Source organism: Talpa europaea (assembly GCF_964194135.1).
Source record: "Talpa europaea genome assembly, chromosome: 12".
Lineage (NCBI taxonomy): Eukaryota > Metazoa > Chordata > Mammalia > Eulipotyphla > Talpidae > Talpa > Talpa europaea.
In genome coordinates this window covers 85236071-85257618 of record NC_140079.1, presented here as the reverse complement: position 1 = coordinate 85257618, position 21548 = coordinate 85236071, and the positions used below count along the sequence as shown (strand labels likewise).

The 21548-nt window shown below is 49.9% G+C and overlaps 2 protein-coding genes across 3 annotated transcripts; one reads left to right on the top strand and one right to left on the bottom strand.

Moving 5' to 3' along the window:
- Nucleotides 1–245: 245 nt before the first annotated feature.
- On the bottom strand, nt 246–7863 carry BUD31 (BUD31 homolog; the record flags this gene model as incomplete). Of its 2 annotated transcripts, XM_084248898.1 has the most annotated exons (4): nt 246–471; nt 2851–3017; nt 3632–3754; nt 7770–7863. In XM_084248898.1, the coding sequence occupies 4 exons, from the start codon at nt 7861–7863 to the stop codon at nt 421–423; spliced, it is 435 nt and encodes a 144-aa protein (XP_084105024.1). In that variant the 3' UTR covers nt 246–420. The 2 variants fall into 2 exon arrangements, with proteins under 2 accessions (XP_084105024.1, XP_084105025.1); XM_084248899.1 differs by lacking the exon at nt 3632–3754.
- A 1991-nt stretch (nt 7864–9854) lies between these two features.
- PDAP1 (PDGFA associated protein 1) lies at nt 9855–19652 on the top strand (the record flags this gene model as incomplete). Its single annotated transcript, XM_084250635.1, has 6 exons — nt 9855–9875; nt 13048–13139; nt 14474–14581; nt 16623–16744; nt 18473–18624; nt 19594–19652. The coding sequence occupies exons 1-6, from the start codon at nt 9863–9865 to the stop codon at nt 19650–19652; spliced, it is 546 nt and encodes a 181-aa protein (XP_084106761.1). The 5' UTR covers nt 9855–9862.
- Between the last annotated feature and the right edge of the window lie 1896 nt (nt 19653–21548).

The following is a 21548-nucleotide window of genomic DNA, read 5'->3' as shown; positions in this document are numbered from 1 at the left end:
GTGCTTGGCAAGTTCACAGCAGACTCAAGGGCAGCTCAAAGCTCAAGCTTTGGCCCCTCATCTCAGGCCATCCTTGCCTGACAGGTTGTTGTCATCATGGCTTATGAGTGAACTTGGCTCGTGGTTACACAGCACCTATGAGGTAAGCGTCTGGATCCAGTTCCAAGGCCTCTGGTTTCCAGCACCTGCTGCTCTCCCACAGACTGCTGCTCTGTGAAAGAATGAATGCAGGGCCCAAGAGATTTCAAAGTTTTATTTCTACAAATCACAGATGAAGAACCCCAAAGCCTTCACCTGGAGAGGCCATACTCCAGCATGGGCGTGGGGCACTGCTCCGCAAGAAAAGCTGCTTTCTCTGAGGGTGGCAGAGTCCTGCGAAGTCCAAAGTCCAGGGTAGAGAGGGGTCAGAGCCTGAGGGCCTCAACCAGAGCAGCCCCGGCAGCCACAGTGAGTGCACTCAATGATCCGGCCCTGCAAAAGAGGACAGCTGAGACCCCGCACCCCCGCCAGCCAAATGCCTCACATCCTGAGAAAGGTCATTCATTCTCCACAGGACATGCCTCAGAAATCCCTCCTTGACAGTTCTGGATGGCGGATATTAGGTTCCTTGGTGAAGATGAAACAGCTATATAACACTAAGTGTATTTATGCAGATTCAACATACATACTTGCCCCACAAAAGGGGGGAAAAAAATCTGAGAGTGATTGTTACCCTATGTGAACATGACGTGTCCTGCAATGAGCTAGAGGTGGATCTGCTACTGCCCAGGAGGGGTCAGTGCCAAGGGCCTCAGGGCCACCTCTGGCTGGGGACCTTGGGGGCGGGGGGGGGGGGGAGGAGGAGGAGGGAAATAGGATGTGTACTTGAATGTCTATGAGAGAATAGTCTTGTCCCCAAACAAGGTGTGCTCAGTGTGTGGCTGGGGGTTCTGCCCAGCAGACAGGCCTAGTACACTGATTTGCATTTATTTTACCTTTTCATTTTGGGGGAGGAGCAAGACCATTGAGCAAGCAAACAATCTAGTGAAACTCAAACCTAAAGGTGACTTTATTCTGGCCACATGACTGGGGCAGCACCAGACCAGATGCTGCCACAGAATCCTGGGGACTTCTGTCACTCTGCTACCCTCTCCTTTCCCACCAGAAAACCAGCACCCAGGAAAGCCTCCTCTTGGGGAGTTAGCCCGTGCTTACTCTCCACTGTTCTGCATGCCTGTCCTCCAGCTTCTGGGTAATTCAGGGAGATAGTTGCCTGCTAAATTAAAGCTCTTGATCCAGAATTGTAGCTCTCTATAAACTGTAACTAGAGGGCCTCCCCTGGTGGCGCAGTGGTTGAGCGCTGGGCTGTGAAGCTGCCTGCAGCCTCTGCAGCGCCGGTCAATCCCCAGCCGCCGGCGAGGGTCCCACATGGTGCGACAGACCTCTCCTGCCGTGCCTGCTGCTCCCCTCAGCAGTGTATTTCGTCAGTCTGCCTGTTCTGTTCCCCACTCTGGTGAATTCTCTCACCTTCCCGCACTTCTGACTGTACCCAGTGGTTGTATAAATAAATAAATAAATCTTTTTAAAAAATTTAAAAATAAAATTTTTAAACTGTTAAAAATAAAATTTTTAACCTGTAACTAAAACCACGTGGAGGTACCTGTGTGAAGTTGGGGAAAGGGCAGCCACGGCTTGCCCTGACTTCCCAGCTGAGCCGAGGGCTACTACACTCAAGGCCACTAACAGCCAATATCCCAGTAACTTCTCTGCTTCCTGCAACTCCATCTCAGAGGGGCCACCACCCCGAGCATAGCTACTGCACACCCAGCTCCATTTTTAAAGCTGCTTAGCCTAGTTTGAGCAGAAAGTTCTGACAGAAGGGCCTCCCCGGTGGCGCAGCGGTTGAGCGCTGGGTTGCGAAGCTGCCCGCGGCTTCTGCAGCGCCGGTTCGATCCCCGGCTGCTCCCCGGCCACCGGAGGAGGGTCCCACAAGGCGCGCAGACCTCTCCTGCCGCCCGCTGCTCCCCTCAGCAGTGTACTTCGATCCTTCTGCCTGCTCTGCTCCCCGCTCTGGCTCTGGTGAATTCTCTCACCCTCCCGTGCTTCTGACTGTACCCAGTGCATGTGTAAACAGAACAAACAAACAAATAAATAAATAAATAAACATGCCTCTATTTAAAAAAAAAAAAAAAAAAAAAAAGTTCTGACAGAAGAAATGCACTAATGGTAACAAAGTGTTTTGCAAAGAAAAGGAGGCTTAGGAAAAGACCTACCTAAGGGTAAGCATTGCTGACTGGCCCATCCTTCCCTGAAGTAATCCTCCTAGCTGCCTTGAGGGTATTATCACCTCCATTTCTTAACCAAGGAAAGGCATTCAGGGCCTCCCTGGTGGCGCAAGGGGTTAAATCTCAGCACTATGAAGCTATCGGCAGCCACTGCAGCATGAGTTCAATCCCTGACCCAGAAGCGAACCTACATGGCACAGCAGACCTCTCCTGTCTCACCGGCTGCTGCTGTTCTGCTTCCTACTCTGTCTCTGGTGAATCCTCTCACCCTCCACACTTCTGGTCTGTACCCAGTTGTTGTATGCATAAATAAATCTTAAAAAAACAAACAAACATTCAATTACTTGTCCAAAGGTGGAGCTGAGACTGGCCCCAGACCTAAGAAAGGTGATTATTGCCAAACTGCCTCACAGATTCCTTACCCACAGGGCTCACTACCAGGAAAGAAGGCCAACAGGACAACCAATGACAAACTATCTTCTAGCCCAACAAAATAATATAAGATCCTTTCATGTCACCCAGGGCAGAATTCTGAACTGAAAGTAATGTCAAGCTCAATAAGACACCACAGGGATGGAGAGATTACCACTTCCAGCTTGCTTTTAGGGACTCGGCAAATGCAGTTTGTTCCAAAATTGGTGTCCCGTGTCTGAATGCACCGCAGGCAGCATAAATTCTCATACCCCTGCTTTTTCCATTTTGCGATCAGGTTTTTATCTGCATAGCCTTCTTTAATACAATATTCATATAATTCTGTCAAAAATACAGAGAAAGGGCATCAGACCACGTGCACTAAAGCTTCCCTCACTCCAGCCCATCACTATCCATCATTAAAAAGAACATTTGAGGGGGGCCTCCCCTGGTGGCGCAGCGGTTGAGTGCTGGGTTGCAAGGCTGCGAGGCTCTGCAGTGCCAGTTCGATCCCAGGCCACCGGGCTAGGGTCCCACAAAAAAAAAAAAAAAAAATAAGGGCCTCCCCAGTGGCGCAGCGGTTGAGCGCTGGGTTGCAAATCTGCAGCACCAGTTCAATCCCTGGCCGCCGGGTCAGGGTCCCACATGGCGCACAGACCTCCCGCCCACTGCTACCCTCAGCAGTGTACTTCATCGGTCTGCCTGTTTTGTTCCCTGCACTGGCTCTGGTGAATTCTCTCACCCTCCTGCACTTCTGACTGTACCCAGTGCTTGTATAAATGAATAAATAAATAAATCTTTAAAAAAAAAAAAAAAAAGAACATTTGACTAATATTTTTGTCGCCCCCCCCCCAGTAAGAAAAATCACAACACTCACTGAGGTTGCAAGAATATGAGTCACTAAGTACATATGAAAAGTATGAATTGGAAAACCAAAAGGAACTCTGGCTAATTACCTCTGCTTATAGCTTTCCGCTTGTAGAATAGGTCAAAAATATAACGGGTTTTCTGGTGATGGATCCTGAAGATAGGCCACAGAGATTCCACTTTCCTCTTTCCCTCATGAGGTTCTGTTTCAGCTGAGGAGAAAAGTGGGTAGGTTTAGTATGCAAGATGTAGTATTTATTTAATAAGTAGGGATAGAGAGTAAATCATACTTTCTACCCACCTGGATGACTAGCATCAGAATGACATAAGTATTAAGGATGTAGGGAAATTAGAACTCTCATACACTGCTGGTGGGAATGTAAAATGGTGTGGAAAATAGTAGGGCAGTTCCTCAAGGAGTTTATTAATGTTACCATTGTAACATTGTAGACCCAGCGATTCCACTACTAGGTGTATACCCAAAAGAATTGAATAACAAGCACAAAAAAACTTAATACACATTGCTTCATTCACAACAGCCAAAAAGTAGACACACTCCCAGTGTCCACCAATTGATGCATGGATAAACAAAATGTAATCTATCCACACAATGGAATATTATTCAGTCATAAACATGAAATACTGATACATGGGGCAACATGGATGAACACTGAAAATATGCTCAATGAAAGTAAGTAGTCCCAAAGACCACATATTATATTAGAAAGTAAACAAGTGGTTGCTTAGAACTGGGAGACATGGACAGACAAGTAACTTCTAAAGGGTATAGAAGTTTCTTTGGGGTAATGAGATGAAAAATGAATTGTGCTGGTTTACCCAACTGTGTGACCATACTAAATATCCCTTAATTGGATACTTAAAAAGAATGAATTTAACAGTACATGATTTATACCTCAATAAAACTCAACTTTTTAAAAAAATCAATTAACTAGGGGCCTCCCTGGTAGCGCAAGGAGTTAAGACGCAACCTATGAAGCTGTCCGCAGCCACTGTAGCATGACTTCAATACCCCGGCCAGCCAGGGAGCAACCAACATGGTGCAGGAGACGGCTCCTGACTCACCTGCTGCTCTCCTCAGCAGTGTATTTCAGTCAGTCTACCTGTTCTGTTCCCCACTCTGTCTCTGGTGAATCTTCTCATACACACACCCCCCCCACACACACACACAACTCTGGCCTGTACCCCAGCTCTTGTATGCATAAATAAGTAAATCTTTAAAAAAAAATCAATTAACTAGCCGAAGTTTGAACATAAATATTTTAAAGTCTTTTTAATTAGATAAATTAGTAAACAGATTAAAAAAATCATTCAAAGATAATTTGATAACACCCTGGCCTCTATTTGAGACCTATTTCTCTATAGCCTGATAATTTCTCAAGTAATTCTATATCCACAGAGGAGCAGCCTCCTCATCTTTAAGGTACCTCTACTTTCATTTCCCAGCAAAAGTCCTTTAGTAATAAGGAAGAGCAAGACAAAGACTTTAATTGGATGTGTCCAAGAGTTCTTAGGACAGCTGGCCTGCGGAAAGTAAATGCTACCTCAGTCCATGCAGGATCAGCTCACAAGGCTAGTCTTTTGGTCATTTTGAGTTCATCTTTATCTACCACCTCCTCTCAGGTTTTTGTTTTTTTTTTTTTTAAGATTTATGTATTTATTTATCACGCACTAGGTACAGTTAGAAGCACGGGGGCCTCCCCGGTGGCGCAGCGGTTGAGCGCTGGGTTGCGAAGCTGCCCGCGGCCTCTGCGACGCCAGTTCGATCCCCAGCAGCTCCCCGGCCACCAGAGGAGGGTCCCACACGGCGCGCAGACCTCTCCTGCCGCCCGCTGCTCCCCTCAGCAGTGTACTTCGGTCCTTCTGCCTGCTCTGCTCCCCGCTCTGGCTCTGGTGAATTCTCTCACCCTCCCGCGCTTCTGACTGTACCCAGTGCAAGTATAAACAAACAAACAAACAAATAAATAAATAAAACATGCCTCTAAAAAAAAATAGAAGCGCGGGAGGGTGAGAGAATTCATCAGAGCCAGAGTGGGGAACAAAACAGGCAGACCGATGAAATGCACTGCTGAGGGGAGCAGCAGGCCCAGCAGGAGAGGTCTGTCGTGCCATGTGGGACCCTCACCGGCGGCCAGGGATCGAACCGGTGCTCCAGAGGCTGTGGGCAGCTTCGCAGCCCAGTGCTCAACCGCTGCGCCACCAGGGAGGCCCCTCCTCTCAGTTTTTAAGGCAGAGGAGAAAAGTAAGGAAAAAAGAAAACTCTACTGCTATGTCTCCAACTTGGAAAGCTTTCTATTACTTAGGACTTAGAATTCAGCTCAACGTACAGGATGCAAATGATCCAATAAAAGACATGTTGAGGACCCAGCCTGCTTTAGGCAAGGCCCTGCTCTGGGTAGGGAAATTAGTGGCTGACATTTTGTATGGGTGATCAATAAAAACATAAAGAAGACATCTGGCTACACATTTTAAGGAAAGAGGAGTGAATCTGCGCGTGACAGAGAAAACAGCAATGCAAATGTCCCGAGGCAGGACTGTACTGAGGGATCAAGGAATATGTGTGGCTGGGGTGTAAAGGAGAGAAATAGGGGACAGAGCTCAAGGAGGGGCCAGGATGAAAGCATGCTGGACCTGGCAGGCCTTGGGAGGACCTTAGGTTTTGCTCTGTTGGAGGGAAGCCACAATGATAAGCTGACAATGATATAATCTTACTTTTGTTCTCTAGCTGTCCATGAGAAGAGCTGACATAGAACAAACAGGAAGATTTCTGGCTTCTCCAGGGGTGGGGGAGGAAAGCAGCAATGCTGAGCCTAAATCCCACATGGTATAATGGGCGCCAATAAATGGCAAATTCTACCCCTCTCCATTTTGCCACATGCCAAGAGCTCCCTATATCATTCCCAATACTGAAACCAACTCTGTGCCACTTGCCATCTGCTTTATTTGAAATCCGGTCTTAAACCTGTGTATTTTTCAAACTGGGAAAGCAAAGAAATACTGAAGGGCTATGTGGTTAAATTTAAAAATGGGAAAAACAATACTTCCTTTGGAGGTAAAAAATATTACTCATGTCTAAATACAAGATAAAAGTCCTTTCTACTCTCAAAAATCATCCCCTAAAGGGAGAAGATTTATTTTTAAGGACTCACAAAATCACTTCTCTTACAGTATTCTCCCAAGTTCCTATATTTTGAGTAAAGAACTATTCAACTCTCTCTGCCCAAAATGACCCTGATTATCACAAGTTCTGGGTACTTAATAGAGGTTACCAGACACAATCAATCAGTTTTGGAAAAGGGAAGACAAAGTGCCTATTTCCTAACATTGATTTAGTAAGTAATGCCAGATTGCAATTCACTATGTGATTACACTGTGATCATACAGGACCATATTTGTGGCTTCAGATAAAATTTCCAAAGACTAAGACTCATATTACACTTGATCCACAAAGTGCACAGCCACACGACACTTAGAGGGACAGGAAAATGGTACATTCAGGAAAATGGTAGGTAGTGTAAAAACTAATTGATGATGAAAACAGTGTCAGAGGCACAAGAAAAATCTAAATGAAATGTTTCAGAAAATGTGAAAGTGACAACCAACATTTTTCAAGTAAATTTGTTTTGTGTGATTTAAAACACACACACAGGCCTCCCTGGTAGCACAAAGGGTTAAGATGCAACCTATGAAGCTATCCACAGCCACTGCAGCATGAGTTCGATCCCCAGCCAGGGAGCTACCACATGGTGCAGCAGACCTCTCCTGACTTGGCCGCTGCTCCCTTCAGCAGTGTATTTCAGTCAATCTGCCTGTTCTGTTCCCCACTCTGTCTCTGGGGAATCCTCTCACCCCCCTCACATCTGGCCTGTACCCCAGTTCTTACATGAATAAATAAATCTTTAAAAATAAATAAATAAAATAGAATAAAACACACACATAATCAAAACAGAAATAATTACAAGTAAACTATTTGACCCACATTTCCTAAAGTTTTTATATATAAGGCCAAAAAAAGTTTTTGAGTTTACTCTCGGGCACTTACAGCATTCCTGAGTTAATAGCAAGCAATATGTGTTGGTGTCAGGAGGCCACAGTGGTGTTGCCTGTCTCTCTTCGTCCACGCCTGACCTCTGGAGGCATCTAATACCACACCTCCAGAGGTGCCCTGGATACACACAGGTCCACTAGGATAGGAACTCCTCCACTCACCTTCTCTCATCTTTTGATCTAATTCATCCAATGTTGGTTCGATCAATTCCCAACCATCTGGTGGAGCTTTCCGGCTTCTTTTGACTTTAGGCATTTTTCCCCACAAGATAATTTACAAAGCTCTAAGAGAGAAAAAAAAAAAATGAGTTGGTGTCTGAACATCAGATCCTTAAAGGTGTTTACCATTCATTTCCCTAAAACTGCTTTCTTATTCATAAAATAGGGATAGGATAATACAACTTGCCTAATTGGATCACTGAAAAGACTTCATTAAATGTAACATGCCTGGTATATAATGTGTGCTTAACAGGCATTTGCCATTATCATTAACTTCAGCTAACATCCTGGCCCTGTATGGATGCTGGTAACACAGAATAAGGAACAGGACACAAACTGTCACCAAGAAGGTGACATTGTAGCAATAACATAGACAAGTGAAAGGCAACCACAACCCAGTTTGAGGAGAATTATGATTGGGGAGCTAAGAGTATGTGTGTTTAAAAGGGGGAAAGGCTGTACAACCAAAATACCTTAGGATCTGCTGCCAAAGAATGTAACAGAAAGATCACAGTCTCTTCAGTCACAAGCTTGGGTTCCTAGCCAACTCTACCACTCTGTGACTTTGGGTAGGTCACGTCCTCAGTTTCACCTATACGTTGAGAGCAGTGGGTTAGCCAGATTGCCAACGTCTCTTAAACTCATCACACATGCCACATAAAGGCCTATCATGTAAAGCCCATAAATAGGCTAACTCTAAACAGCATTTTTTCAAACCACATAGCACTTCTTAGCTAGGGAAGAGAAATCAGGTTATCTCTAACCTTTAAGCACAGCTAACTCATCTCTCCTAAATTCATTCAGTCTCTCCTTTCTGTAAGGTGCCTGATTTTACAAAGTACACTTGTGTAAAGTACACAAAAACATAAATTCTCCTAAGAGATTTATAAGTCTTTAACTCCAAGAGTCAGAATCAGGGTCCCGCACAACTGCGAACCGGCAGTCTACCTCTAAAGGGAAATTACACTGATCTCCCCTGAACTGGAGCTAGAGGTGGATGGATCTGGCCCAGGCTCCCCCCTCGGCCCCCCTCCCCACCCTGTGCGCACAGGCAGAGAGGGCAAAGACAGGACGATCACTTTCCCATGACCCAGGGAAATTCGAGGGCCCTGGCCCCGCCTGGGTGTCAACAGAGGCCTCTCGAGGGAGATAACAAGGTAGACGGTAACTAATCCATAAGCGGTGTCGGGCGGTCTAAGAAAGGCTGCAGCGCTCGGGAGAGACGGCGAGCTATCAAGGCGTTTGGAAGAAAGGAAGACGTTAAGGCGGCACTGAAGGAAAGGCTCATTGACAGGAACCGGGCTTGTAAGAACAAACAGTATTTAGACCGAAAACGTTCTCGGCAGGAAAAAAAAAAAAGGCATTTAAAAATATGCCTAAAAGAGAACCTCCCAATCTCTCATTCCCCCATCCCCCATAGTAGTAGGAACGAGGCGCCGCCTCCTCTCGGGCACTCACTCCGGCCTCCGGGTCCAGAGGCCCGATCTCTCCCCGCTCAGCCGCTCAGGGAGCTACCCCGGCCAGTGCAGAGCTCCGGGGCCGCGTCCCCGCCGTTACCAACCTGCGGGAGAACCGAGGAAAAACACCTACCGGAAGTGCCGTCGACGGCGGCCGCCGCCTCTCCAGCCACGGCTTCCGCTTCCCAGGTGATCGCTTCAGATGAGGTCCTCGCGGAGCCCCGCCCACCTCGCAGGGAGATTGCGTCATCGTAGGTGTCCGTGGCGCTGCCTGTATAAAATCCCAGGCCGCTGTCGTCTTTTGCTCTCACTTCCCGGGAGGGTGGCCGGCAGGGTCACGCGTCTCCTGGGTTGCGGAGACTGGGGGCGCTGTTGCCCGGCAGCGCGCCGGTGAGCCTGGGCTCAGGCGGCGCGTGGGACAGTCCTGCTTCGTGCGCCGGCCTCCTGAGCGCCCCGGCCTCGCGGCGACGGCGGCGGCGGCGCGCGGAGATACTGGGCCGGGCGGAAGAAGTCGAGCCCGAAGTATTTCCGGTTCCGGTGTCAGTTCGAGGCGCCGCCGCCGCAGCCGCCGGAGCCGCGATGCCTAAAGGAGGTGAGAGGCTGGCGCGCGTGGCCCGCGGGCCTCGAGGGGCGGCTTGAGTCCGGCCCTCGCTGTCCGCTCAGCCCGCGGACGTCTCGGAGAGCGGCGCAGAGTGAGGACGTCCGCGCAGTCTCAGGACCAGGCCCGGGCCTCGACGCCCAATTGTCCCAGTGGGGAAACTGAGGACCAGAGTGGTCTCAAACCACTCCCTGCGGAGTCTGAGACCACTCGGAGGCCCTGGGTTCTTACCGGCTTGGAAGGCCGGATTTGGGATGCGCTTCCCCGGACTTGGGGGTCTGGAGTTGCCTCCCACTTCCAGGCTCGCCGGGCACTGAGTCACCGTGTTTCACGTCTGTTTTGGGCCGGCCTGCCTCACGCGTACAACGTGGGCCCTCTCGGGCTCTGGGCGAGCCAGGCCTGCCTAATGAAGCTTAACGTGATGCTCTTGAGCCTGCCGAGCACTTACTGCATTCGGCGGCGGATCCCTGTGTCCCTTTGAGCCAGCCGCTTACCCTCCCTCATCTGTTTTCTGATTTGCATGGGGTTTGTGATTGTGTTTACCTAATAGTACTGATGCCAGGCTCAAACTAGGTAATCCACGTGGAGTGCGCAGTACTGTGTCCGGCAGTCGTGAAGTGCCCAGTCAGCATTAACTATTATTTGTATGACTGCCAGGATCCATGACTTCCCAGTACATCGTAGACTGCCTTCCATCCTCTTTCCCGTGAGTCAGTAGTTACCAATTTGATGTCCACCTGTGCCTGTGTCTCACCCTGTGGCCTTGAACAAGTTATTTAACCTCTTCCAGTCTGTTTTTAACATCTGGAACACCTGGTTAATAATAACCCTTAGCTTGGAGAGTTGGGTCATAAAATGATGGAGCATTGGAAGTGCTTGGCTAGCTTCTGGCACAGAACAGGTGTTTTTTAAATATTGGTTGAGGTGTCTGTTGGTTATATTATGTGTATTAATTATATTATGTGTATTAATATCGGTATCACGTGTTGGTTAAGATGCATCAGTCTGCTGAAAGATCTCTTGGAGTTTTTTCAAATCCAAATGACATCATGACTACTTCCAGAGGTCCTGGGGTTTGCAGAGCTGATTCCATTTAACCTAGCTCTCCACTCATTTACCCTGTGGTGGGAGGAATCAGTGATCCTCTGTGTTCTTCCATCTTCTGTTCTGCTAAAAGTTTTTCTGATTCCCAAATTCTGGTTCTCTAGAATCCTACTTAATAGATACTTTGAGCCAACATTGGAGGTTACAGGATTAAAGTCCTAAATATAAATTACTTGAGAGCCAGTAATTTGGCTCTGGAAAAGCTTTGTGCTTTGTGGACAGACAGGTTTACACTTCTTGTGTTGCTAATATTGCATGAAAAGCAAAAGAAAACATGATTTTAAAAGAGGACTAAAATTCCCTAAAAGCAAAGGGCCAGCTCTTGTTTTCATTATGCAACTGAGAAGCATTTTTAAAGGCAGGAAGGACTTCTGGAAGAAGTTACTGTAGGCCAAGCTAAGGTCAATATCGCATAGCCAACTGTGCAGGATGGGTACCTGAAATAGCCAGTTTTGAGCTGTTGTTATTATCTGGAATAATAAGAGGGCAAGAAAGGGTGTTCTGTAAAATAGATTTTTATTGAGATAACATTGGTTTATAACATGTAAGTTTCAGGTATACATCATTATAATTCAACATCTGTATTTTGTAAGTCATGATCACCACCAGGTTTAGTTTCTCTCTCTTACCATAGAGTTGACCCCCTTAACGCATTTCAGCCCTGCCCTCCACCCCTTCCCCTCCAGCAATCTTCAGTTTGTTCTGTGCGTGTAAGAGGGGTGTTGGTTTTCTTTAATGGCAAGCTTGATCTCTCACAATAGGACTTTCATGAGCATAGGCTGAGACGCCCCTGGGAGCCCAGGTAGTCATTAAATATGGGTGGTGTGGTGTATAGCAGCCCAATTATGGCTGTGCAGCTGCTGTCTAAGAAGTCAGAGGAGGCCAGTATGTCTGCTGCTGTCTCTGGAGATGGAACAGCTCTGGCTCTCTAGTTACAGATTCTCTGCTTAGAGTGTAAAGCTCTGGAAATCAGGTGGGCTGTGGTTTCCAGAGGTGGGTGGCCACAGCCACCCCAGCATCCTGTGGGACCAGCGGAGGGGTTGCCAACCAGCTACAGAATTGGCTGATGGCTTTAGCAGGAGTCAGTCTAGTGTCTTAACTCAAGAGGGTTAGACTGTAAAACTGATAGTCTGAGGTGAACTTTAATTTCATTTTGAACTCATAGCTTTATGTTCAACTTTGTTTGCTATGCTTTTTTCTTCAGACACAAGAGAGTTTTCTCCTATAGTTTTAAGATTCTACCATACCACATAGGTGAACACAAAATTCTTTATGATATTCCCTAACATCTGTAGTATATCGCTGATGTAGCCAGAAGTTTTGACCCTCTTCTCCCACCAAATACTATATTAGAAAGGTAGCAACCACAGCAAACATTCTTGCAGTATAATGCACTGTGTATTATGAAAGCTATTCCAACAGCTTTTATATATGTTAAGTCCGTCTTTATGACAGCGCTATGCAGTGGGGATACATGACTAAACTGAGGTGCTGAGAAGGTTAATTAAGTACCTGCCCAAAGTTACCAAGCTAGTAGGTGGTAGAGTTGCGATTTAACATTAATGGCTGGGCTCCAGCATTTATGTTTTTCACCACTCTGCTTTGATCTTAAGTGTTTGTGTCATTAGAATGGGACCAGCAGTGACTCCTGTACCATAGATTTGTTCTGAGGATCAGATGAACATAAGGTGTGACAGCATTGCAAAGCACTTCATTGACAGCAGGGGCAGAAGGATTACATGTTCTTGGGATGTCGTCTCAGTCCACTTGGATTCTCAGGGACCAGGGTGGTTAGCCAGTTCCACCATGCATTGCACCTTCTTCCATATCCCTCCTCAAGTCTTGTTCATGGGTGCCTACACCTAGCACACAGTTTGTATCATTTTTGTCTCTTATGTCCCTTTGAACAGGGAGGGTGGGGAGTAGGTGTGGGTGGTGAAGGGAAGGTGAGGTCCCTAAAGCCTCTGATGAGAGCACCCCAAGTACTGCAGCCCATTGGGATATCTGGGCAATCAAGAAAACTGCTTCTTGCCTGCCTTCCTAAGTACCGTTTCTTGTGTAGGGAGAAAGGGAGGCCACAAAGGCCGGGCAAGGCAGTACACGAGTCCTGAGGAGATCGACGCACAGCTCCAGGCTGAAAAGCAGAAGGCCAGGGTGAGTATGTGCCTGTCCAGGCCATTCCAGTGCCCCAGGGTGGTGTCCTCTCTCCAGGCAAGGACCACCCATTCTCAGGAAGAAGCCAGCACCTGGGGTTTGTTTATGGGGGTGGTGGTATGGGGGAGGCAGCGTGGCAGGTAGCAGGTGGGAATCCCAGAATAACCAGCGGGTCTGGAGGGGTGGGTGGAAGGGGCACATCTTCTGAGGTCAGTTAGAACTTTGTTCACTCAGCAGCAATTGTCTTGGTAGGTCCCTGTTCTTGGTCCTGGGTTCCTGCTCTCTGGGGGCTCTTCTTTTGCCAAGCTCTACCCATTGGCAACTCAACCTTAGCATCCCTCACTTGTCTGGTCCAGCCAGGTGGGACCACTTGCCAAAACCAGCACATGATGCCTTGTCTGCCCACACCCTCAGCAGGCAAAATACCATTTGTTCCTCCAGCCCTTGCTCAGCATCACCTCCTTCATGACTCCCAACTGTGGGCCCGCCCTTCCCTGTCTCGCTGCACTGCTCTGCTCTGCTCTGCTCTTCCCACACTGCTTTTTTCCAGTCCACTGTTAGGAAACATTGTTTCCATCATTGTTGGTGACCATTAGGTCCTCACCTGGATAAGGGCCAAAAGGAACACAGACTGGATATGTGGCACAGATGTGAGGTGCCTGGGAACCCTAAAAAGGGAGAGGCCACACCTAATGGGGTGGGGCTGGTGGGGGGGCTGCCAGGTAAGAGGACCTTTGAGAATATGGGCAAGCGCTAAGGGGGAGGGACATTAAGTGTTTATATGGGATGTTCTGGGTGAAGAGGCAGAAAGGTGGAGAAAAGTGGCATTATGGGTGTTGGCTTGGGGAGGTGGTGCAGCCGGCATCTTTGTGAGCGTGTTGGAGTGGCCGGCCGTGGGAGTGGAAAGTGTGGGGGGACTTGCCCAGTAAAGCCAGTACAACTTGGCAGCTGCATGTGGCAGCTGGGGGAGTCGGACGAGAACTGAGTAGGACTGTGGTCCCACAGCTGAGTCCTGACCCGGGAGCTGAGCTTCTCATCCGAGCTGCCCAAGGTCCCTGGGCTGAGAAGGGATGCGGGACCTTTTCTGACTGTAGGAGAAGCTTGCTGCACTGCGGGAATGGCTGCCAGGCTGTGGGGCCAAGTATACAGGCTGCCTGGGTCCCAGCTCCCTAGGTAGGGACCAGGTTTGCAGAGTGGGACCCTTCTCATAGGCCCCACCCTCCAGGTGCTTAAACGCTCAAGGCCCACAGTCTGGAGTTGGTGGGGGCGGGGGTCACAGTCTTGGGGGCTTGTTTTGCATTTTTGATTCTGCAGGTTGTCCATTTATGCAACAGGAAGAAGAGGAACAAGAAGAAGGCGGAGATGGGGCTGCAGGGGACCCGAAAAAGGAGAAGAAATCCCTAGACTCAGATGAGAGTGAGGATGAAGAAGATGATTACCAGGTACTGAGTGTGGTGGGGACCTGGGACCTAGACTCTTTCCTTCAACAAGTTTTTCTCAAGGACTTGTTCATTACCAGTTTCCATGGCAGAGGCAGACTCCTTGCTTTTAGGGGTTTACACTCTAATAGGGAGACACAGAAAATAAGCAAGTAATAAACATGAGATTTCAAGTAATAGGAAGTATATTTGATGGTGTGTGGAGCAGTGTGTAGTGAGGAGGTGACATTTAAACTGAGATCTTAGGGCCTCCCTGGTGGCGCAGGGGATAAAGACACAGTGTCATCGCCAGCCACTGCAGCACATGTTCCATCCCGGCCGGCCAGGGAGCAACCCACATGGCGCAGCAGACCTCTCCTTTCTCACCTGCTGTTCCCCTCAGCAGTGTATTTCAGTAGATCCACCTGTTCTGCTCCCATTCTCTCTGGTGAATCCTCTCACCCCCTCACCTCTGGTCTATACTCCAGTTCTTATATGCATAAGTAAATCCTTAATAAATAAACTGAAATCTTAAAAACAAAGATCCAGCTATGTGAAAATCATGGTACAGAGCAGTGAAGACAGCCAGATTAGCAAGTGCAAAGGCCCTGGGGTGGGAATTGCCTGGATGACATGTTCAGGTAACAGAAAGTACCAAGGGCTATGACTTAGTGGATAAGGTATAGAGTGGTTTAGGGCTAGAGGAGAGGTTACGAGGGCAGCTCCTGTGTGGCTGTTGAAGGGGCTTGGGTTTTACTGTGGCGGGTAGCGGGCAACTGGTAGAAGCATTGAAGAGGGGTAGAGAGACAACTGTACATACATTTATAAGATTGTTTTGGCTTCTCTGCAGAGAATGAATTGTAAGATGTTGAAGGTGGAAACAGGGAGATGGCAACAGGTATTCAGATGAGAAACTGTGGCTTGAGTTGAGGTAGTAAAAATAGCTGTGAAGAGCAGGCAGATTCAAACCATACATCAGAGATAGGCTCAGTGGGGTTTGCTGAGGGCTGGGTGAGGGACTGAGGGGAAGAGTAGACCACGCTTAGGGATTGCGCACAGGGTGAATCTCAAGTTTCGTTTTAGACAAGTTAATTGTCCGGTGTCAGAGAGCCCAGTGGAGTGATGTATACATAGTAGATTAGATCAAGCTCTCTGGAACCCTGTACAGAGGTCAGGTTGATTGGCGTTTGGAAGCTCTCTCCCTGGTTGGGTTGACAAAGCCTTGAGTTTTGACCAAGGCTGTTGTGTTGAGAACTTTTGCTTTCATTCCTTTCTGTCCTTCTTTGGTGGAGGGTATAGGCCAGGTTTTGGGGCCAGCTCCCCAACCCTCAACTGTGATCTGATGGCCAGGAATTGGATTCAGTACTGGGAACACATGCCTTGGCCCACCCTACCCTGGGACTTAAAGTGGGGATGTAGAGCTCTGTGCTGAGAGCTTGGGTGCTTGACTTGGGGTCCATCTTGTTTACACTCTACTTCTGGTTGGCCTTTAGGCAAGTTTTGTTTTTGTTTTTGTTTTTTTTTTTAAGATTCATTTTTTATTTATACAATAGCTTGGGTACAGGCCAGAGGTGCAGGAGGGTGAAAGGATTCACCAGAGACAGAGTGGGGAGCAGAACAGGCAGACGGACCGAAAGCAATGCTGAGGGGAGCAGTGGGCAAGACAGGAGAGGTCTGCCGCGCCATGTGGGAATCTCCCTGGCTGGTCAGGAATCGAACCGGCGCGGACAGCTTCACAGCGCTGCGTTCAACCTGCTGCGCCACCGGGGAGGCCCTAGGCAAGTTTTTGTACCCTCTGCCTCTGTTCTGTTGCCTGAACTGGGGTCATAATGCAGTCGCTGGAACTCAGCATCGGCTGGACTTCTCATTCACTTTCCTTGAGGGGCCCTGCTACCCCCGAACTGGTGAAGACACTCCTGAGTGCTGTCCCTGCTGTGAGGCTTGGGCTGGGGGTGGAGCAGAAGTTTGTCCCCATCCAGATGAACTGTTGAGGGGTGGCAGAAGTGGCCTTCAGGGGCTCTATGGGACCTGACTTCTCCAATGACCTGCTGCTTATCTGTTGCAGCAAAAGCGCAAAGGCGTAGAAGGGCTCATCGACATCGAGAACCCCAACCGGGTAGCACAGACAACCAAAAAGGTCACACAGCTGGACCTGGACGGGCCCAAGGAACTTTCCAGGAGAGAACGGTAACTTCGGCAGCTGGGGCTCATGATGGGCACATAGGCATTCTAGGGTGGGGGTGGGGGGTTAGGGGGCAATCCAGAAGGCAGCACAGCATAGGGAGGTCCCCGCTGGGTCCCACCGACTGCCCCAGCTCTCCTTGAGTCCCCAGTGAGGAGGGAGCTGCAGTTATCTCCCTCAGACGTGGTGTGAAATTGCAGTGCAGTGTTCAGTGCCTGGCACACAGCCAGTCTTCTACAAGCAGTGCCCTGACTTTTGATGACTGCAGGTAACCTCAAGGACCATACAAGAGGTTGAAGGCCACTAGGGAAAGCTGCCTGGTTTCTCTTCTGACTGGGCTGCTGGGATTTAAATCCACCTTTTTATGCAGACCCCGTGACTGTTGGGGGGTCTGTGAAAACCACGATGAGAAGACCCACAAGCTTGGGGTGTGATTGGAGGCTGTTAAGGACCTACCTGTCCAGTGGCTTCATCCTCAGGACTGAGTCCCCAGAATCCCAGCATCCTGATCTGCTGCTAGCCTCCCAGAACAGAAGCACCTCGGTGCTCCCAAGGCTCTGCCTCACTGTTCTCATCAGTATAAAGGGGATCCACTCGCTCTTCCTGCCCTTTGGGATTGCAGAGATGAAAGCAGCATCCCAGCAGCCTGCCTGTCACTTGGCCTTCTCAGAGGGGCCCTGTGGAGCCAACTGGCAGCCTTGTTCATTCCAGATCTCTCCATGGCCCCCATGCATTCAGAACTCTAGGGCTTGACTAAGAGGCTCCTCACTCAGGACCCGCCTCTAGGGTAGGATCTGTTGGGCTGATGGGTGTCATCTTTATCTGTAGCAAATGTCTTGTCCGCTTGTCCAGAGTGTCCTGCACAGACATCTACTCATCCCCCTTGCCGTAGCTGCGTTTGCCTCCCTCCCCTCTAGCCAGGCCTCAGGCCTGGTTTCTCATCGCTCCCCAGCCATGTGTGGTGAAGAGCAAGTTCTTCCTCGGCCTCCTGCCAGCAGGGCTTTCTTGACCCCTTCTGTAGAAGTTGGCAGTTCAGGAACCTGGCACAAATAGTTCCCCTTTAGTCTCACAGTCAAAGTAGGATCCAGTTGCTATCTCTACCCTTTGGGGTGGGATTGCCGCCACTCAGTTCAGAATCTCAGACAAGGGAAGATCCTCAAAGGGAAATTAATGCCTCTCGCCGCTCTTTACCTGGTGGTTTGGTGGCTGATACCCTGTCCCCCCGATGCAGGTATCCCCCACGCTCTGGGGGCAGCCTCTTGCACATCTGAGCTGCTCTGAAAATGAGCTGTGTCATGTCAACCTGAGTTTGGGTGTGTCTGGCCATGGCCACTTGGTCCACTCCTTTCTCTCCTTTTACAGAATGTGGGTTCCGTCGCTTTCTTCCTCCTGGCCCTCTCTTCTGGGCACACAGGTCACTTGGCTTTTGTCTTTTTGTTTAGCGTGGACACCAGATTCTACTCAGCACCCCCTCCCCGTGCTCCACACCACCCCTGTACACGTTGATATTGTCCACTCCATGCTAAGGCTTTTCAGAGGTCATAGCTGAACTCACTCCCCTTCTGTGCAAACCACTCGAGCTCCCCATGGCCCCTTCAGCCCAGCTTCGGGCCTGTCTCTGCATGCCTGTTTAGTGAGTATCCATCAAGGAGGGGCCCTTTATCCTGCCACCCATGTCCAGCTCGGCTGAAAATAGGGAGGATATCTTCTGTGACACCATTTCATCCAAACAGAGAAGAAATTGAGAAGCAGAAAGCAAAAGAGCGTTACATGAAAATGCATTTAGCTGGGAAGACAGAGCAAGCCAAGGCTGACCTGGCCCGACTGGCGATCATCCGGAAACAGCGGGAGGAAGCAGCCAGGAAGAAAGAAGAAGAAAGGAAAGGTAAGTGTTGAGCACTTGTGCTTTCATTTCTCTCTCCGACGACTGCCTGACTGGGTCTGGGCAAGCCGGCCACCCCTGCACTCATTGTCCTCGTGAAGTGGGGTAGAGTCATGTTAGTCAGTGAATGCCTCCCCCACCCCACCCCACCCCCGGCAGACTTGGATTTAGGTGGAATCTCAGCACACATTGTCCTTGGATGAGGGAGGTGCCTGGTGCAGACATTTGAGCCTCAGCCCTTTCACTGAGGTCCTGGTACCTTCGGTGTTGGGAGAGCTGCTTGGGGTCACCGCTATTTTTCTTGGGGGCTTGGGCAGGTGGGGTAGGGGTGAGTTGAATTTTCACTGTAGACCCAGATGATCCAGCTATTCCAGAATATTCCCTCCAACAGGGCAAAGGTAGGGGCTTCTTCTAGGCCAGGTTAGCAGCAGGGAGTTGGTCTGGTGTGTGGGAGCATTTAACCCCTGACATGTCTTCTGGCCTCATGAACTCCCCACATGTGAGGGGCTGAGAGATTCTGCTGTCCCACCTCCTCACCAAATCACAGAATGGGACTAGCTAGCCCTACCCCCCTCCCCCACCTTTGTTGCTACACTGGAGATAGTTGGTTATGCCCAGTCTCTACTAGTGCCTCTTGCCTCCCAAACAGGAAAGGACTTCATGTGTAACTGAACGTTGCTGAGCTTAGGCTTCCGAACCCAAAGGGAGGGGTTGGAAGTTAGGGTGGGGGAGTGCTTCCCTTCCTCCAGTGTGCGGGAGTTGGTGGGCAGCCTCCTGAATGTGGTGGGGTCTCTCTGGACACTGCGACCTAAGCTGTCAGGCTGGGCCTTCCTTGGGTCTCTTCCTCACTTGCTCACCAAGCCAGTTGCAGTTTCCAGGCCTTTCAGACCTGTGGTTCCAGAATTTTGAGTGTGTTTTGCTTGTAAGATACGGTTCTGTCCTTAACTCTTACCCTTCCCTTCATATCCTCAGCAAAAGACGACGCAACTTTGTCAGGAAAACGAATGCAGTCGCTCTCCCTGAATAAGTAGCCAGGCCTGTGGGAGGAGACACCAGGGAACTGGGCTGTGCTGCCAGCACCTCTGCCTGTCTCGCCTACCCTGTGCCCTGGCGCCGCTGCAGCAGCCCCCCCACAGCAAGAAGGCCCCCATGGCCTGGGGTCTCCTCTTCATCTTGGCACAGAAATCGTTTGGAGGGATGATAGGGGGGTTGGGGGGAGGGGGCAGCTGCTATCTTTGAGGCGGAAAGATGCAGGACAGCCTTTCATAGGTAACCATTTAAATGTCTTTGCTGATTTTAGAATTCAGAACCCTGGGAGGGGGGGTGCCTGGGAGGTGGGGGAAGAACTTCCATTTGTGTGGGGGAAGAACTTCCATTTGTCCAGTAGATTGCATGGAGCAGTCATGCTGGGGCAGCTGCTGACGACTTTGCAACACCAGCCCCAGTCTGTGTTACCTGGGTGCGCACTCAGAGGGGCTGTCTTCTGGGAGCCCTGGGTCCCTGAGGGTCAGGGCTCATCCCTGGGCCACTCACCTCTGACTGAGGCCTGCCCCCTCTGCCCTTCCCTGCCCCACTCCCACCCATGTGGCCAGGGCCCAGGCCCGTTTTTAACCCTACCCATGGATCATTTCAAGAAACCTGTTTACTGTGCGGCACCCAGGCAAAACATGCTCCACAAATTCAACTTGTATATTTGGCATATTAAACTTGACATTATCGTAATCTTGGCTCTCTGGTCGTCTTTGGGCCCTCATGCCTGGGCCCATGTCACCCAGCAGAGCATCATGTTGATCTCAGGCCCACTTGCAAGGGGGCACCAAATGGGATGCTGGGATGGACCCCAGATATCCAAGAAGCTGGGAGAGCATGATACAGGAGCCCTCCCAACTCATTCTTTAACCAAGCAGGATCTTAGGCGGCAGTAGTCAGGTACCCGTCTACAGTAGGCCTCTCTGACCTGCCTTTTATGTGCCCCCTGGAGGAAGCACCCCATTCCTGGCCTGACCACCAGGCCAGTCCTCTTGGATGGTGGAATGGCAGGTGGAAACAGGCTTAGCACAGTCATAGGTGGGCCCAGATGGGGAAGGGTAACCACAGGGCCTGACCGGTCCCTGAACCACCCCATGAAATACAGCATCCTTTGTGCAGGTCCTGAAAGGGGCTAGATGCCAGGCGGGGGTTTGGCCCATCATTACAGAGATGGAATTCAACCCCAGGCTCTGGGTAACCCTGGTCAAGCCCTCCTGGGTTTGACCAAACGCGTCAACTGCCCAGGAGGAGCGGGAATTACCTCTGAGGTTTTAGCAAGCCACCTCCCCCTCCCTCGGAGATCACGCGGCAGCTGCTGGGGTTCAGGACTGTGTCTTGAAAATGAGGGGCTCTGATGAGCTGGAGCAGGGGGCACTTTGGCAAGATTCACTGGATCAGGGACCACCAGTCAGTGGAACTGGGGCCACCTGGGGTGGGGGTGAGGTGGCATGGGGCGCGCTAGATGCAGGAGTCCTACACAGTTGGCTGGAGTGAAGAGTCGATGCTTGCTTCTGTGCCCAGGAAGCAGGCACAGGGGTCTATTCAGGAGCTTCTGGTATCTGCGGATCTTACCTGTGAGCCTGGGTGTGATGCGGACAGGAGTCCCTCCCTCATCTCAGGCCTTGGAGCAGCTGCCTCTCCAGTGCAAGTCAGACCTGAGTTTGAGTCCTGACTGCCACATTCTGCCTGTGAGGCTTGGGGGAAGTATCTTCCTCTGGTGTTTGGTTTTCTCTTTAAAGTGGGGGTAACAAGCCCTTCACGTGTTAGGACTTCTCCCATCATGTTGCCTACCCAAGTTGCCCTGCCCCTCGCAGCTTGCTATTCTTTTCCCCTACAGCCTCTTGGTTCCTAAAGCCTCGTTTCCTCACACCACAGCACCTCCTCCTGGCTTCTAGAGG